Source organism: Macaca fascicularis, chromosome 3, assembly GCF_037993035.2.
Source record: "Macaca fascicularis isolate 582-1 chromosome 3, T2T-MFA8v1.1".
NCBI lineage: Eukaryota > Metazoa > Chordata > Mammalia > Primates > Cercopithecidae > Macaca > Macaca fascicularis.
Window position 1 is genome coordinate 2,470,243 of NC_088377.1, and position 17,752 is coordinate 2,487,994.

General features: G+C 49.4%; 3 protein-coding genes across 7 annotated transcripts in view; all 3 read left to right on the plus strand.

Moving 5' to 3' along the window:
• The window catches only part of TSPEAR (thrombospondin type laminin G domain and EAR repeats), a 226,175-nt gene that overhangs the window by 118,153 nt on the left and 90,270 nt on the right, over positions 1 to 17,752 (plus strand). The gene's annotated exons all lie outside the window — the stretch shown is intronic.
• Positions 1,103 to 2,069, plus strand: LOC102122740 (uncharacterized). Of its 2 annotated transcripts, none has more exons than XM_065541304.1 (2): positions 1,103 to 1,536; positions 1,744 to 2,069. In XM_065541304.1, exons 1-2 carry the CDS (start codon positions 1,157 to 1,159, stop codon positions 2,045 to 2,047), a joined length of 684 nt encoding a protein of 227 aa, XP_065397376.1. In that variant the 5' UTR covers positions 1,103 to 1,156; the 3' UTR covers positions 2,048 to 2,069. The 2 variants fall into 2 exon arrangements, with proteins under 2 accessions (XP_065397376.1, XP_065397375.1); XM_065541303.1 differs by having other exon boundaries at positions 1,103 to 1,522; positions 1,619 to 2,069.
• On the plus strand, positions 13,997 to 15,378 carry LOC102122388 (uncharacterized). Of its 4 annotated transcripts, none has more exons than XM_065541309.2 (2): positions 13,997 to 14,766; positions 15,016 to 15,378. In XM_065541309.2, exons 1-2 carry the CDS (start codon positions 14,063 to 14,065, stop codon positions 15,080 to 15,082), a joined length of 771 nt encoding a protein of 256 aa, XP_065397381.1. In that variant the 5' UTR covers positions 13,997 to 14,062; the 3' UTR covers positions 15,083 to 15,378. The 4 variants fall into 4 exon arrangements, with proteins under 4 accessions (XP_065397381.1, XP_065397380.1, XP_065397382.1 ...); XM_065541308.2 differs by having other exon boundaries at positions 13,997 to 14,524; positions 14,678 to 15,378; XM_065541310.2 differs by having other exon boundaries at positions 13,997 to 14,383; positions 14,636 to 15,378.

Consider the following 17,752-nt stretch of genomic DNA (forward strand, 5'->3'; position numbering starts at 1 on the left):
AATACGGGGCAGTGTTGGTGTCTAAACCCTAAAGGGAGGGGGTGTAACGCGGCGTGTCTGACCTCCCTCCCTGTCATGGCCAGGAACACAGTGTTTCAGGGGTCCCCATGACCGAGATGGGGTCCATTTAGTCAGTTGAGGGGCTTCGGCTTTATGTTTGGTTTACACTGGCAATAAGGTTGCAGTGAGATCAATGTCCCTTGGACCCATTTTGTGTCTTCCGTGCGGGTTCTTTGGACAGATGTCCCTTAATTTTAAGGTGGTGACACTAAGAGGCCTGGCACAGGGCTTGGAAGACAGGGCTGGGAAATGGGCCCCGCAGGAGGCTGGGTGGGGACTGACGGGCTGCCTCGGAGAAGCAGAGCACACAGAGGAGCCACCCTAGGCGGGGACGAGGGCTGCTGACCGCCACCGCTCAGCCTGGTTACACTGCAGGTTCAGAACCCAAAACCACAGCCCAGGAGGATGTCATGCTGTCTAAGCAGGGAGGGGCCGAGCCCACCGTCCTTGCCTGGAACACACAGGTCCTGCTGCCTCCGAAACACAAGGACAAGGTGGGCACGAAACAGGGCAGGAGGTGCAGAGGCTGTGGGGATGACAAGTCGTCCAGAGCTCAGAGGCAAGAGGTCTGGGCACAGGTACAGCTGCCCCCGCATGGCCCCGGGCAGGTCAATGAAGGCTGCTGGGAACCAGGTTGTCCCTCAGAAGACGGCCACAGTCCTGCGTCCCATGATGGGGGAAGGACCACGCTGGATGAGGAGTTTCCACCACAAGAACACTTCCTAAGGCCAGCTGCCTGCAGAGGGAGTCTGTGTCCTGGGACTGCTGGGGCCAGGACTGGACAATGCCCCTGCCTGCAGCTTTCCCAGCTGCCAGAACCCAGCTTGGACCAGGCCCACCCCAGCTCCTGCCCCCAGGGATCCACGTGGGATGGGACACAGCCCAGATGTGATGGGAGATTTATGAGCTGGGCCACATCATAGGCAAACAAACACCCCTAATCCCGGCAGACTCCAGCTTTCAGCAACACGGAAGGGGAAGCTGTGGGCCCGGCGACAACAAGGCCAGGGGGAATAAAAGCCCGAGAACCCCAGCACCTCACAGGCTCACTCCCTCATCCGCTCACTCCCTCACCCTCTGCCAGTTCACCCCCAGCATGGCCGCGTCCACCACGTCCGTCTGCTCCAGCAACATGAGCTATGGCAGCCGCGTCTGCCTTCCTGGTCCCTGTGACTCTTGCTCTGACTCCTGGCAGGTGGACGACTGCCCAGAGAGCTGCTGTGAGCCCCCCTGCTGCACCCCCAGCTGCTGCACCCTGACCCCCTGCCTGACCCTGGTCTGCACCCCAGTGAGCTGTGTGTCCAGCCCCTGCTGCCAGGCGGTCTGTGAGGCCAGCCCCTGCCAATCAGGCTGCACCAGCTCCTGCACACCCTCGTGCTGCCAGCAGTCTAGCTGCCAGCCAGCCTGCTGCACCTCCTCCCCCTGCCAGCAGTCCTGCTGTGTGCCCGTCTGCTGCAAGCCTGTATGCTGTGTGCCCACCTGTTCTGAGGATTCCTCTTCATGCTGCCAGCAATCTAGCTGCCAGCCAGCCTGCTGCACCTCCTCCTCCTGCCAGCAGTCCTGCTGTGTGCCCGTCTGCTGCAAGCCTGTGTGCTGTGTGCCCACCTGTTCTGAGGATTCCTCTTCATGCTGCCAGCAATCTAGCTGCCAGCCAGCCTACTGCACCTCCTCCCCCTGCCAGCAGGCCTGCTGTGTGCCTGTCTGCTGCAAGTCTGTCTGCTGCAAGCCCGTCTGCTCTGGGGCTTCCACATCATGCTGCCAGCAGTTTAGCTGCCAGCCAGCTTGCTGCACCACCTCCTGCTGCAGACCCTCCTCCTCTGTGTCCCTCCTCTGCCGCCCCGTGTGCAGGTCCACCTGCTGCGTGCCCGTCTCCTCCTGCCAGACCAGCTGCTGCTACCCGGCCTCCTGCGTGTCCCTCCTCTGCCGCCCCATGTGCTCCCGCCCAGCCTGCTACAGCTTCTGCTCTGGCCAGAAGTCCAGCTGCTGACGGCGCTGAATGTCATCCAGAGTCCCTTCCCACCTGGAGCTGACCTCCAAGGGGTCCCAGCCAGCTCCTCCCTATCTGGCATTGACACCCTGAGAATATGGGGCAGGCTCTTTGTCTCAGGGACCAAGATGCTCCCCCAGTCCTTCCCAGATGCGGGCTGCATGGGGGACCCCAGCTGCTCCCCCAGACCCAAGTTCTGCAGAACTGACCCCAGCAGGCCTGGTTCCACCCTGGGCAGTGCCCCTCTGAGTTCTAATAAAGCCGCCTCTGTCTCACACCAACCTCTGTCCTGTCTGTGGACCCCCGGGGGGCACAGGGTGAGGTGGGAAGTGATGCCACCCCTGACTGCAGGGACAGTCCTGACCCCCAGCAGGCCTGGTTCCACCCTGGGCAGCACCCCTCTGAGTCCTAGGAAAGCTGCCCCTGTCTCTGTCGACCTTCGATCCTGTCTGTGGACCCCGAGGGGCGTGGGATGAGGCAGGAAGCAATGCGCCTGGTGCTGGCCTCTGTGAACCCTGAAGGCCAGGCTCCCTCTTAGCCCCGTGGGCCCCCAGCCCCAGCACGTGACACTCCAGCCCATCTTAGGGAAGCTGCCTCTGGAACCAAGGCCAGGAGTTTTGGGACAAAGTGGACCCTGGCAACAGCTCTGGGCCCCTGAGCCACATTCACCCTCCCCAGCTCCATGGCTGCCCCCCAGGACTGGGGTAGCCCACCCAGGGCCTGGCTCCACCCAGCAGCTTCACCGGTCCTGTTACCCCTGGGGAGACCAGCTATGGACCACAGTGCCCGTCCCTGCAGCCCTCGTCTCCTCCACAGTAAGACGTGGGACAGCCCCTCCCCCAGGACTTGAGCCCAGAAGCCTGGGGTTCTTCATGGGGTTCTTGAATACCCATTGCTCAGGCATCGCTGGCGAGAGCACAGATGGGCAGGGACCATGGCACCCACTAACCAAGCCTGCGGCCCCCCTGCCCCAAGCAGCCTCGCCTAGAGATTCAGGGTCCTGGCTCCCTCCTGGTCCCGTGGTCCTGAACTCTGACCCCGAGGACCCTGTCCCCACACCCCCAGCCTCCCAGGTCTCTCCCAAATAGCCCTTAGCTCTGCCTGCCACCTTCTGCTCTGGTACTGAGACGTGGTACCGGATGCCGCGGTGGGCGAGTGGTACGAGCCGCCACACTCTTTCTGCCTGGTTGCTGTGCGCATTTAAGAGCCCAGGTCTGGCTACTGCCCCAGCAAATGACCCTTGCATGTCAATGCCAGAGGCCTCCAGCCCCAGCACCAGGACCTCCCGGAGTCCCACCCGACAGAGTTCACTGTGGTCAGCACAGCCACCTCCCTCACTCCCCTGGAGGCAGACCACCCAGGACAGACCACCCAGCAGCAGCCGTTCCCCGGGCCGGAGGCCAAACTGACACAGCCTCGTCCACCTCTTTAGAAGCAAAGCCAGGTCCCCATGAAGGGACAAATGAAGGCCTCCAGGGACAGAGATGTTTGCTTCCCGCCCTGGTTCTCCGGGTAGCTGGCGGGGGCGGAGCCTTCATCCTAGGGCTCCAGGGCCATCCTGGGGAGGGGCTCCCCACATATGCATGTCTGAGTCCCACCCGCCTCACTGTGCCCACTGATGGCCACAGGGTCAGAACAGAGAGCCGGGAGGAGGGCCCAGGGCTGGCTCTCTGACCTCCTCCATGTTTGTCATTGTCCCCACCTGCCCTCGTCCGAGGCTCTGACAGGACCCAGCCTGTCTGGCCATCCCCAGGGAGGACACCTCCTGGTGTCCAGGTCTCACCTCTGACCCCTGCTCTGGGTCCTCATTCAATGTGTCTTCTGCTTCATCAGAGCTTCAACCCCAAGTGAAAGCACCTTGGAAAACCGTCCTTCAAAATGGTCACTCACGAAGTGACCCTGTGATCCTGCCACTCCAGTTCTAGGCGTCTACCCCAGAGGAATGAAACAAATGTCCACACACAGATTTGTGCACCCATGTATACAGCACCACTGACAGCAGCCAAAGACTGGTGTACCCATGTACACAGCATGACTAACAGTAGCCAAGAAGCGGAAAGAGCCTAAATGTCCATCAGAGGACAAAGCAAAACACAGCCCATCCACACAAGCAAACTGTGGCCCATTCCCTTGGGGAATATTATTCAGCCATGAAAAGGAATCCAATACTGACGCAGGCTACAACATGCACGAGCCTTGAAAGCATGATGCTCAGTGAGAGCCCACATGTGGTGACATTCTATTTGGGTTTTTTTATTTTATATTTTTATTTTATATTTTATTTAGGTTATTGGGGAACAGGTGGTGTTTGGTTACATGGATTAGTAATTTAGTGGTGATTTGTGAGATTGTGGTGCACCCATCATTTAAGCAGTATACACTGCACCCTATTTGTAGTTTTTTATCCCTCACCCCCTTCCCACCCTTTCCCCCTGAGTCCCCAAAGTCCATTGTGTCATTCTTATGCCTTTATATCCTCATAGCTTAGCTCCCACTTATGAGTGAAAACATATGATGTTTGGTTTTCCATTCCTGAGTTACTTCACTTAGAATAATAATTTCCAATCTCATCCAGATCTCTGTGAATGCCATTAATTCATTTATTTTTATTACTGAGTAGTATTCTATTATATATATATATATATCTCAGTTTCTTTATCCACTCCTTGATTGATGGGAATTTGGGTTGGTTCCACATTTTTACAATTGCGAATTGTGCTGCTGTAAACATGTGTGTGTAAGTATCTTTTTTGTATAATGACTTCTTTTCCTCTGGGTAGATACCCAGTAGTGGATTTGCTGGATCAAATGGTATTTTAGTTCTTTAAGGAATCTCCATACTGTTTTCCACAGTGGTTGTACTCGTTTAAATTCCCACCAGGAGTGTAGAAGTGTTCCCTTGTCACCACATCCTTGCCACCATCTATTCTTTTTTGATTTTTTGATTATGGCCATTCTTGCAAGAGTAAGGTGGTATCCCATTGTGGTTTTGATTTGCATTTCCTTCATCATTAGTGATGTTGAGCTTTTTTCATATGTTTGTTGGCCATTTGTATATCTTCTTTTGAGAATTGTCCGTTCACTTCCTTAGCCCACTTTTTGATGGGATTGTTTGTTTTTTTCTTGCTAATTTGTTTGAGTTTGTTGTAGGTTCTGGATATTAGTCCTTTGTCAGATGTATAGATTGTGAAGATTTTCTCCCACTCTGTGGGTTGTCTGTTTGCTCTGATGACTGTTTCTTTAGCCATGCAAAAGTGCTTTAGTTTAATTAAGTCTCAGCTATTTATCTTTGTTTTTATTGCATTTGCATTTGGGTTCTTGGTCATGAAATCCTTGCCTAAGCCAATGTCTAGAAAGGGTGTTTCAATGTTATCTTCTAGAATTTTTATAGTTTCAGGTCTTGGATTTAAGTCCTTGATCCATCTTGAGTTGATTTTTGTATAAGGTGAGAGACGAGGATCCGGTTTCATTCTCCTACATGTGGCTTGCCAATTATCCCAGCACCGTTTATTGAATAGAGTGTCCTTTCCCCACTTTACGTTTTTGTTTGCTTTGTCAAAGATCAGTTGGCTGTAAGTATTTGGGTTTATTTCTGGGTTCTCTATTCTGTTCCATTGGTCTATGTGACTATTTTTATACCAATGCTGTTTTGGTGACTGTGGCTTTATAGTATAGTTTGAAATCAGGTAATGTGATTCCTCCAGATTTGTTCTTTTTGCTTAGTCTTGCTTTGGCTATGCGGGCCCTTTTTTGGTTCCATATGAATTATATAATTTTTTTTGTAATTCGGTGATGAATGATGGTGGCATTTTGATGGGAATTGCATTGAATTGCTTTTGGCACTATGGTCATTTTCACAATATTGATTCTACCCATCCATGAGCATGGGATGTGTTTCTGTTTGTTTGTTGTCCATGATTTCTTTTAGCAGTGCTTTGTAGTTTCCCTTGTGAGGTCTTTCACCTCCTTGGTTAGGTATATTCCTGAGTATTTTATTTTTTTGCAGCTATTGTTAAAGGGATTGAGTTCTTGATTTGATTCTCAGCTTAGGTGCTGTTGGTGTATAGGAGAGCTACTGATTTGTGTACATTAATTTTGTATCTGGAAACTTTGCTGAATTCTTTTATCAGTTCTAGGAGCTTTTTGTAGGAGTCTTTGGGGTTTTCTAGGTGTACAATCATATCATCAGCAAACAGTGACAGTTTGACTTCCTCTGAACTGATCTGGATGCCTTTTATTTCTTTCTCTTGTCTGATTGCTCTGGCTAGGACTTCCAGTACTATATTGAAGAGAAGAGGTGAGAGTGGGCATCCCTATCTTTTTCCAGTTCTCAGAGGGAGTGCTTTCAACTTCTCCCCACTCAGTGTTATGTTGGCTGTGGGTTTGTCATAGACGGCTTTTCTTGCATTGAGGTATATCCCTTGGATATTGATTTTGCTGAGAGTTTTAATCATAGAGATGCTGGATTTTGTCAAAAGCTTTTTCTGCCTCTATTAAGATGATCATGTGATTTTTGTTTTTAATTCTGTTTATGTGGTGTATCATATTTGTTGAATTGTGAATGTTAAACCATCCCTGCATCCCTGGTATAAAACCTGGTGGGATTCTGTTTGTATGAAAGGCTCAGAATGGGCAAATCTACAGAGATTCTATTTGTATGAGAGGCTCAGAATGGGCAAATCTACAGAGAAAGAAAGTAGATGAGTAGGTGCCTGAGGCTGGGGGAGGGGTACATGGGGAATGGTGCTGACTGGTGTGATTTTTTGGAGGGGGGAATGTTTTAAAATTATATATTGATGATGGCTGAGAAACACTGGGAATATGCTAAAAACAAATGGAATATGTCCTTGCAGCAGGTCAGCTTCATGGTTTGTGAATTTTCTCTTGGTAAATTTTTTTTAAAAGCCTAAGCCCTATTTGGGCTGGCTACTCGCCAATGCCTCCATCTCCCCTTCATCCAAACAAAAATGAATGGTGCCAGAACAGTGATAGAAAACAGGCATGCCATCTGCAGACCACGTCACTAAGGATTTTCTGGGACAGGCAAGACAGAAAGATCAGGTTTTCTTGACTGTAAAATTCAACAGAAAGAGAGGCAGAAGCAGGACTGAAGACAAATGGTTTTTCCCGGAGACCCTGACACAGGGACAGCACAGGAGGACGGCCATGGGCACTCAGGCGTCTTTAACTGAGGGTTGAGTTCTAAAGAAGAACCGCCTGGTGCCCTGAGTCCAGCAGAAGAGCTAGGCAGGGCAGGGGTGGCCCAGGAGGCTCCCAGACTGGGTCCTAGTATGGAGAGAAAGAGACCTCACCCCAGGAAGTTCTGGTTGCCAAAATGAACCAAAGCCCCTGTGCTTAGCCAGCAGCAGACAAGGCCTCCTCCTGAGAGCCCCAGTGTCTGCTCTGTGAGAAGAATACACGTGTCTACACGCAGAGAACCTTTCAGCAATGAAAGCCAAACAATTTAGACCCTCACTTAAAAACGTGAACAACAACTAAGGGTCCTCAGATACATGAAGAAATCACAGCATGACAGAGAAGCAAAGTCTAAACAAACAATGATGCAGGAAACAAAGAGGCCGTTACTCCATGAAACAAGAAGAGAGTGCTAACAAAAAGGAGAAGGAGAAGAAAGGAAAACACCTTGGGTTTCTGGAGACTGAAATCATGACACTCTGAACATACGAAACTCAATGACAGTCTGCATGACAGACCCTGAAGGCAGAAGAGCTGACACCATGACCCCCAGTTCAGAAAATGATTGACTGAGACCCGATGCAGAAGGACAAAGAGATGAAGCCAAGAAAAGCATGAGGTCTAAGGGAGATGAACCCAGGAGACTCAGGGTCTGTGATCCTAACCAGGATCACAGCGGGGAGAGAAGCCAAGAATGGAAGAAAATCATCAAACCTATATGGGAATAAAAGTTCCTTGAACTAAAAGAAGATGGGACCGAGGGCATGAACACAGCTGATGACAGTGACTGGGGAGGGGTCTGGTGAAATGAATGAAGTACAAGAAGGAGAGAAGAGTGCCAGGTTCTGGAAAAAGTAAAAGCTTCACAAGAAGATTAAAGCTGTGCAAATATGAAACACATTCATGGCCCAACCTCTCCTAAGGCAGAGGGAAGTAATTCCACACCTAGACTCTGCTGTGGCAGGTGTCAGTGGGAAGGCTGTTCTTAAACAACAGGGATCCAGAAAGTTTACCACCCACAACGCTTTCTGAAACTTTTATTCAACAATCTCCAACAAGAAGGAACACGACCCCCTCTTTTCAAATGTCCACAAAAATCCACAGATGCTCATCAAGGAAAATCTAAAGAAAATAAACATACAGTCTAATAAAAACAAGCAGACATTAAAGATAGAAAAATAAACATGCCCACAGATTCAGAGATTTTTGTTTTTATGTAAAAGAAAGTAGCATGGATATATATATCCTAAAATTTGAAAATATAAATGAAATGTACTGTGTTCTAAAAAGTATAAATTACCAATACTGAATAATAAAATGAAAATTTTAATACAATGATGTCCAGGAAAATATGGAAATGGTCTTGAAAGATATTCTTCAGAAGGCAGATTCAGATGTTTTAAAGGTGTATATCATCAGCCTTCAATATAAGACCTTCCTGTGATACATGAAATATTCCAGAGCTCAGAAGAAGCCAGAGATCTTCTGAATTCCTCTAGTAAGACTGGTGACATCCTGATGCCAAAACCAGGAACAATTGTGTGTGTGTATGTGAGAGAGAGAGGGAGAGAGGACTGTAAATCAATCCCATTTAAAAAGATAAAGTAAGAGATTCTATGTGCCTACGTTAAAGAAAAACTAAGCTGTTACATACAGCTATTATGAAAGACAGTATCAAAGCTCCTCAGCAAATTAAAAATAGAACTACCATGTGATGAGCAATCTTGTATATACAAGACAAATTAACGCCAGATCTCAGAGAGATACCTGACCTTCCATGTTAACTGCAGCACTATTCACAACAGCCGAGATACGGAAGCAACATAAGTGTCCATCAACAGATGAGTGGATAAAGAAAATGTGGTGTATAAGCATGATGGAATACGACTCAGCCATAGAAAGGAGGGAGAGGCCGGGCGCGGTGGCTCACGCCTGTAATCCCAGCACTTTGGGAGGATGAGACGGGCAGATCACGAGGTCAGGAGCTCGAGACCATCCTGGCTAACACGGTGAAACCCCATCTCTACTAAAAATACAAAAAACTAGCCGGGCGTGGTGGCGGCGCCTGTAGTCCCAGCTACTTGGGAGGCTGAGGCAGGAGAATGGCGTGAACCCGGGAGGCAGAGCTTGCATTGAGCCAAGATCGCGCCACCGCACTCCAGCCTGGGTGACAGAGTGAGACTCCGTCTCAAAAAAAAAAAAAAAGAAAAAAAGAAAGGAGGGAGATCCTCTCATTTTGTGGCAACATGGATGAACCTGCAGACACTATGCTAGGAGAAGTGACCCAGGCCACAGAAAGACAAATACTGCAGACCTCGTTTATATGTGGAATCTAAGAGCCAAGCTCAGCAGAGCAGAGAGTAGAGTCGGGGTTCACAGGGGCCGGGGGTGCAGGGAGTTTTCATTTTTCATAACTCTTTACATATCCTTTCAGCGATTATTAATACAGGTGTGCGAGAACTGTGTGCTTCATCCACTTTGGTGTTGATGACAGGATGCAGGTTCCGCTGTGCGGGATGAGTCAGTTCTGGAAACCTCGTGTGCAGCACGGGGACAGTTGGCCGTGACACAGAATGCAACGCAGTAACACTGAAATCTGCTAAGAGTCCACCTTAAATGTCTCATCACAAAATAAAGGTAACTGCGTGGGTGATGGACATATTAATTAGCTTGACCGTGGTAATCATCACACAATGTGTACATGTCTCAAGACGTCATGTTGTACACCTTGAATTTATATAATTCTTATTTGTCAGTTATATCTCAATAAGGCTGGGAAAAAGGGGATAATGAGCCATTATCAAGTAATGTATATCTTAGATCAAAAGTTACAAAGGGTATCATTAACTATACTCATAAAATAGAAGCAGAAAAGCCACTGGAGCTCTCAGTAGATTAATACACACACACACACACAAAACACACACACACACACACACACACACACACACACACACATTCACATACACACATACACACACATACACACATACACACACACACACACACATACACACACACATACACACACACACACATACACACACATACACACACATACACACATACACACACACATACACACACACATTCACACAATACACACACACATACACACACACACATACACACACACACATACACACACACACACATTCACACAATACACACACACTCACACACACACACATACACACACACATTCACACAATACACACACACTCACACACACATACACACACACACATACACACACACACATACACACACACACACACACATTCACACAATACACACACACACACATATACACACATACACACACATACACACACATTCACACACACACACACACACACACGAACAAACACTCTTTCCTTAAAAGCCTGAGGCAAAGTTCCTGGTAACCTAGAGTGAAAAAACACTGCATGCTTGAGACCAAGGCTGTGTCAAACACTGGCTTAGTGTGGAGCTGCGGGAGGTGCTCTTGTTAACTTTGGAAACAAGACGAGAGGCTGCTGTCATCGTGTCTCCAGCGTTGTGCTGGGCAGCCAGCCATGGCGAAAGAGAGTCAAATAAAACAAAAGACTACGTTCCGGAAAAGAAGAATCCAAATGTGTGTCACTTGCAGAAGACCCAGCCGTGGGCCACCCTGCTCTCCAGACTCACATTCCCTCCCATCACCTCCCTCCCCCAGCCAAGGCCATTTAATCTCTGCAGCTCAGCTCACTCAGATCCCCAGAGTGTCCGCTTGAGTTAAGAAATGATGTGATCTGGCCGGGTGCAGTGGCTCACACCTGTAATCCCAGCGCTTTGGGAGACCAAAGCGGATGGATCGTTTGAGGCCACAAGTTCGAGACCAGCCTGGCCAACATGGCCAAACCCCATCTCTACTAAAAATACAAAAAAAGAAAGAAAGAGAGAGAGAGAGAAAGAAAGAGAAAAGGAGAGAGAGATGGAAAGGAAGGAAGGAAGGAAGGAAGGAAGGAAGGAAGGGAGGGAGGGAGGGAGGGAGGGAGGAAGGAAGGAAAGAAGGAAGGAAGGAGGGAAGGAAGGAAGCTGGATGTGGTGGCCCACACCTGTAATCACAGCTACTCGATATGCTAAGGCAGGAGAATCGCTTGAACCTGGGAGGCGGGGACTGCACCATCACAGCACTCCAGCCTGGGTGACAGAGTGAGACTATGTATCAAAAAAAAAGAAAGAGAGAAAGAGAGAAAGAGAGAGAGAGAGAAAGAAAGAAAGAGAAAGAAAGAGAAAGAAGGAAGGAAGAAAGAAAAGAAAAGAGAAGAAAAGAAAAGAAAAGAAAGGTTGGTGTGATCATTCGATTGTCTGTGGAAACTACTGTGGTGGCCCCATGAAAAGTTCCATGATCCAAAAAGACACGTCTCCACCAAGCGCAGGGTGTGGACTTAGATCGGGCACACTGAGAACCTGGAGGTGTTGTGGGCACAGCAATGACCGTGGAAAGACACTTTGGACAGTGATGGGTGGTTCAGACACCAGGAGAAGGGAGCGACAGAGGGCGTGGATCACAAATAGGAACAAAGAGATGAGGAATCACCATGCCCATTCGATTAAGGAGGCTGCCAGAGACAGCGGTGGGGAAAGTAAAGCAAATTATCATACAGGCCCCAGGGCTTGTTCCAGAAGCCACGTCAGCCTTACCACATCCCACTGGCTCAGGACCACCTCCCTCCCTGCCTGCCACTCAGGAAGCACACACTCTTCTGGGAGCTGTGTGACGGAACGGAGCCATTTATGGCCACGAGGGAAAGGAGCGAGAGCTCCTGGTTGTTGGGTTCACTGCTGGCCAGCTATCCTCTTTCAAGGTGACTTATCTTCTCAGCATTTCTGCATCTGTCAAAATGGGCTGCAGAGTCGCCCCTCACACTGTGGCTGGTGTGGAGACTGCACCTGCACTGTGCGTGTCTGTAGCACACCCGCTAATACAATGTCATCCTAGCCTTCCTGGCTTTCCTGTCATTTCCTGAAAGGAGCATCGAGTCCTTCAGTCCCAGAAAGTGGGTTAAGCCTACAGTTCTTCCACAACCTCTACTAATCACTGAAAGGATATTCAAAGAGTTATAAAAAAATAAAATCAAAATTGTCTAAGAGAAAGGGAGGCTCTTTAAAATCCTTTATATATTTGTAGAAAAGAAACAGATGGAAACAAATGAGGATGTAAACTGGATCAGGACCCCAGTGCCCTAGAATAAAATAGTCTTTTACTCAGAAAATCAAATGAACTGCCACCAGTGAGCAGAGCTTAACTGATGTCCAGTGAAATGAGGGGAAAATGTTTAAATGCTCAACAGAACATCATTACAGTGAGCCAAAAATGTGTTTCATTCATCATGAGACAAAATCAAAGTCACAAAAGGAAAGACCTCGAGAGATAAGAGTTATTTTTAAGAGTGCAAGACACTTCCTGAGTCTCCACATTGAAAGGCTCAATGAATTCTAACCACAGAAAGTAAAATTATGCATACTCAGAGAAACAAAACAAGAATAAAAAGAAAACCAAATGTTCCCAGAGAGTTAAAAAAAAAAAGGAGAGAGAGAGAGGCAAACTATAAAAAATGACAAATGACCAGCGTCAGTCTTCCATCAGCAACACTGGACACCACAGAAAAATGGTGACACGGGTTCATCATTTTGAGAAAACAGATTTTTTTATTATTATTTATAATAATAATAATTCTGATTTAAAACTAGAATTATATATCCAGCTAAACTATCATATAAGTGTGAGAGTAAAGTTGAATACATTTTTAGGCAAGAAAGAAATCTTTTTATTTTTTATTTTTTTGAGATGGAGTCTCACTCTGTCACCCAGGCTGGAGTGCAGTGGCACGATCTTGGCTCACTGTAAGCTCTCCCTCCTGGGTTCACACCATTCTCGTGCCTCAGCCTCCTGAGTAGCTGGGACTACAGGCACCCACCACCACACCCAGCTAATTTTTTTGTATTTTTAGTAGAGACGGGTTTTCACCGTGTTAGCCAGGATGGTCTCGATCTCCTGACCTCGTGATCTGCCCGCCTTGGCCTCTCAAAGTGTTGGAATTACAGGTGGGTGAGCCACCGTGCCCAGCCAGGCAAGAGAGAAATTTTAAAATGCATGTCCTAAAATCACCATATGTGAAAAAGCACTTGATCTGTCACCATGATGAAATAAACATGGAGAAAACCCAGAGCACAGCTTCAAATAAAACAGAGAGGCCTCTGAGGGTGGCATGGAAGAGCTGAAGAGACAAAGGTAAAGTGTGGATCCACCAGATACCGACTCTCTTCCCCTTACGAGGCACAAGGGGTTGAAGGGAGGGCCACTTAGCTTCGTCTTACCCTCTGTGCCAGTTGTATTTTATAAGAAATGCATATTTTTCTACATATTTATGTTTTAATATGCTAAAAGTAATAAAATATATCCAATCAGTCCAAACACAGGGTAGGTGAAACTAGAATTCCTCCCTTTAGAGAAGTCTTCATCTCTAAAACTTCAACTCAACAAAAGCTTTCTTGAAATATTTTCCACCACATTTCTGGGGCCAAAATAAAAACTGATGAAGAAACAGAGCCCTGCAACATACACACAAGTTTAATGAGGGGAAAACAAAGAGATAAACCAGCACAAATGACACATCTCCAGCCACCAGCTCTAAACACCAACAAGGAAGAGAAGCTTCTGGAGCCTCCTGTCAGGACAACACACGCCAGGGAGGGATTTAAAAGCCCCACAGCCCTGAGCAGCTCACTCACTCGTTCACTCACTCCCACACTCACTCACACCTCCCCCAGCTCACCTCCTCCCACCCCAGCATGGCCGCGTCCACCATGTCCGTCTGCTCCAGCGCTTACTCCGACTCCTGGCAGGTGGACGACTGCCCAGAGAGCTGCTGTGAGCCTCCCTGCTGCGCCCCCAGCTGCTGCACCCCGGCCTCCTGCCTGACCCTCGTCTGCACCCCAGTGAGCTGTGTGTCCAGGCCCTGCTGCCAGGTGGCCTGTGAGTCCAGCCCCTGCCAATCAAGCTGCACCAGCTCCTGCACACCCTCGTGCTGCCAGCAGTCCAGCTGTCAGCCGGCTTGCTGCACCTCCTCCCCCTGCCAGCAGTCCTGCTGTGTGCCCGTCTGCTGCAAGCCTGTGTGCTGCAAGTCCGTCTGCTGTGTGCCCACCTGCTCTGGGGATTCCTCTTCATGCTGCCAGCAGTCTAGCTGCCAGCCGGCTTGCTGCACCTCCTCCCCGTGCCAACAGTCCTGCTGTGTACCCGTCTGCTGCAAGCCTGTCTGCTGCAAACCCGTCTCCTGTGTGCCCGTCTGCTCTGGGGGTTCCATTTCATGCTGCCAACAGTCCAGCTGCCAGCCGGCTTGCTGCACCTCTTCCCCATGTCAGCAGTCCTCCTGTGTGCCCGTCTGCTGCAAGCCTGTCTGCTCCAAGTCCGTCTGCTGTGTGCCTATCTGCTCTGGGGGTTCCATTTCATGCTGCCAGCAGTCTAGCTGCCAGCCAGCTTGCTGCACCTCTTCCCCGTGCCAGCAGTCCTGCTGTGTGCCCGTCCGCTGCAAGCCTGTCTGCTGCAAACCTGTCTCCTGTCTGCCCATCTGCTCTGGGGCTTCTACTTCATGCTGCCAGCAGTCTAGCTGCCAACCGGCTTGCTGCACCACCTCCTGCTGCAGACCCTCCTCCTCCATGTCCCTCCTCTGCCACCCCGTGTGCAGGTCCACCTGCTGCGTGCCCATCTCCTCCTACTGTGCCCCTGCCTCCTCCTGCCAGGCCAGCTGCTGTCGCCCGGCCTCCTGTGTGTCCCTCCTCTGCCGCCCCGTGTGCTCCCACCCGGCCTGCTGAGGGCTTGGCTCAGGCCAGGAGTCCAGTTGCTGATGGGCACATCCCCAGGACCAACTGGTCCTGACTCGGGTTAGAGGTTGCCCCCACCTGGGACGGGGCCCCTATATGCTGAGGTGACCTCCCCCTTGCTCCCAGGAGCCCCCATCCACGCAGCTTCCCAGCTCTTGCCTCCTAGCAGGTGCTCACCTGCCTGCTGGGTCCCCTGTCCTCCCTCCCAGCTTTTCTGCCTTGGGTCACTCGGCCTTGACTTGAACCTGTCAGCACCTCTTCCTGCTCCCAAATAAACTCCCCTTGGTCACCTGATTCTCTTTTCCTGTTGTGCTCCTGGGGACACATGGTTTTGAGCTGACATTGGTCTCCTCCAGACATGACTGTTTCTAGGAATGAGTGACTTAACCGAGAAGTCACAGGGGACAGTGGCCTAACTCCTCCAGGGAGGCCACCAGGTGGGACTCACGGTCACTCCCAGGAAGGCTCAGTCCCGGCTCAGTCTCCATGCCTGGGTTTTCCCGAGCCTGGTCATTCGCTGCCCTGCCCTGGGTTGTGGGGCTCTCCAGACCCCAGGACCGTCTCACCCACTGTCCCACCTGGGAGAGCTCACCCTGCAGGGTCACCTGCCGGGAAGCTGGTTTAGGGTCCAGGCACTGCGGCCTCTGGGCCTGGTCACTCTCTCTGTGTGCCACCTGCCCCAGGGTTCTGCTGGTTTAGCAGCAATGCGAGGGGAGAGTGAGGGGCTGCTGCACCTGCATAGGAGACAAGGGGCTCGATGGGGACAAAAGCATCGTGGAGTGGGTGGATGGATGCACGTGATTCCCCAAAACCGGCACTGCCCCAGGTCCTCCTCTGGGGACACCAGGTTCCACCTGGGCTTTCAGGACCCAGAGTTCGCACCTGTAGGGCTGTGCATCAGGCCCCTCTGAGGTGAGGTTGACATGGGCGACACTGGAGGGCACAGGTGGACAAGGCCCTGCTGAGACCTTGGGGATTTTCTGGGGGGATGGCCTTCCAGGGGCTGTGGTGGTAGCTGGAACGGTTTTAGTAAGTAGGCAACTGTCCCCAACAGGTAAATTTTCAGTTCCCCTCCCTGAAAGGCCATCTCAGGGCCAAGGCGTGGCTGTTCCTCCGTGAGTCCCCCTCTCATCCCAGGGGCCTGTGTCTGTGGCAAGAGCCCACAAAGGGAGCCCCTGCCACCTGTGAGGCCTCAGCCTCCGTCCCCTAATCCCTAGCACCCTCGCCGACGCTGTGTCTACCCCACGGTTTTCTGGAAGAGTTTGGGTTAGGTTGGTTTTATTTCTCCCCTAAATGCTTGGTAGAATTCAATAGCAAAGCCATTTGGGATTGGCATTTTCTTTTTGGGAAGGGTTTTAATTATGAATCCAATCTCTTCAACTGATAAAGGACTATTCAGATTTTCTATTTCTTCTTGTATCCCTTTTCATAAATTATGTATTTCCAGTCATTTGCCTATTTCATCTAAGCTGCTGAATGTATTGACAGAGTTGTTTGCATTATTTCTTTGGTTTCCTTTAAATATCTCCAGATTCTGTAGTGGCAACCTTTTATTCATTCCTGATGTATTAGTTCATTTTCAGGCTGCTCATAAAGACATACCCAAGACTGGGCAATTTACAAAAGAAGGAGGTTTAATGGACTCACAGTTCCACATGGCTGGGGAGGCCTCACAATCATGGTGGACAGCGAAAGGCACAATTCACATGGTGGCAGACAAGAGAAGAGAGCTTGTTAAGGGAAACTCCCGTGTATAAAACCATCAGCTCTCGTGAGACTTATTCACTATCATGAGAACAGCACAGGAAAGACCCACCCCCATGATTCAATTACCTCTCACCAGGTCCCTCCCACAACATGTGAGAATTTAAGATGAGATTTGGGTGAGGACACAGCCAAACCATAACACCTAATATTGGTAATTTATTTGTCCTCTTGTTTTATAATGATCAGTAAAGTTAGAAATTTGCCAATTTTATTGGTCTATTAAAAAAACTAGGTTTGGTTTTATTTATTTCCCTGTTTGTCCACTTATTTGGTAGGTGATACGGTGGATGTGTGTCCCCTCCAAATCTCATGTTGAACCATGATCCCGTGTTGGAGGCAGGGCTTAGTGGGAGGTGACTGGATCATGGGGATGGCTCCCTCATGAGTGGCTTGGTGTCACCCCCACAATAATGAGTGAAGTCTTGCTCTGTTACTTCATGGAGAGCTGGTTGTTCACAAGGGCCTGGCACTCCTCCTCTCTGTCTCTCTTGCTCCTGTCACACCATGTGATGCCTGCTCCCCGTCCACCTTCCACCATAAGTAAAGCATCCTGAGACCTCAGCAGAAGCTGAGCAGGTGCCATGCTTGTACAGCCTGTAGAACCAGGAGCCAGATAGCAATGGGCCTTTCCTTATAAAGTGCCCAGTCTCAGGTATTCCTTTAAAGCAGTGCAAAATGGACAAACACAGTGGAGTTTTTAAATTCTTGATTATTTTATTATTTTTAGTTATTTTGGGTTTCAACATATGCTTCTTTAGCTTCTGAAGCTGGAAGCTCAGATAATTGATTTTAGGCCTTCTTTTCTGATAAAGCAAATTATTATGCATTTTCCTCTACATGCTTTGTTAGCTGCATCCCACAAGTATTGATATGTGGTGATTTCATTTTGATTTT

Coding starts and splice junctions, on each gene's coding strand:
- LOC102122740 (XM_065541303.1), top strand. CDS start 1,157: ATGGCCGCGTCCACCACGTCCGTCTGCTCCAGCAACATGAGCTATGGC. Junction 1,523..1,618: donor TGCCCGTCTGCTGCAAGCCT/GTATGCTGTGTG, acceptor TCCTGCCAGCAG/TCCTGCTGTGTGCCCGTCTG.
- LOC102122388 (XM_065541308.2), top strand. CDS start 14,063: ATGGCCGCGTCCACCATGTCCGTCTGCTCCAGCGCTTACTCCGACTCC. Junction 14,525..14,677: donor TACCCGTCTGCTGCAAGCCT/GTCTGCTGCAAA, acceptor GTCTGCTCCAAG/TCCGTCTGCTGTGTGCCTAT.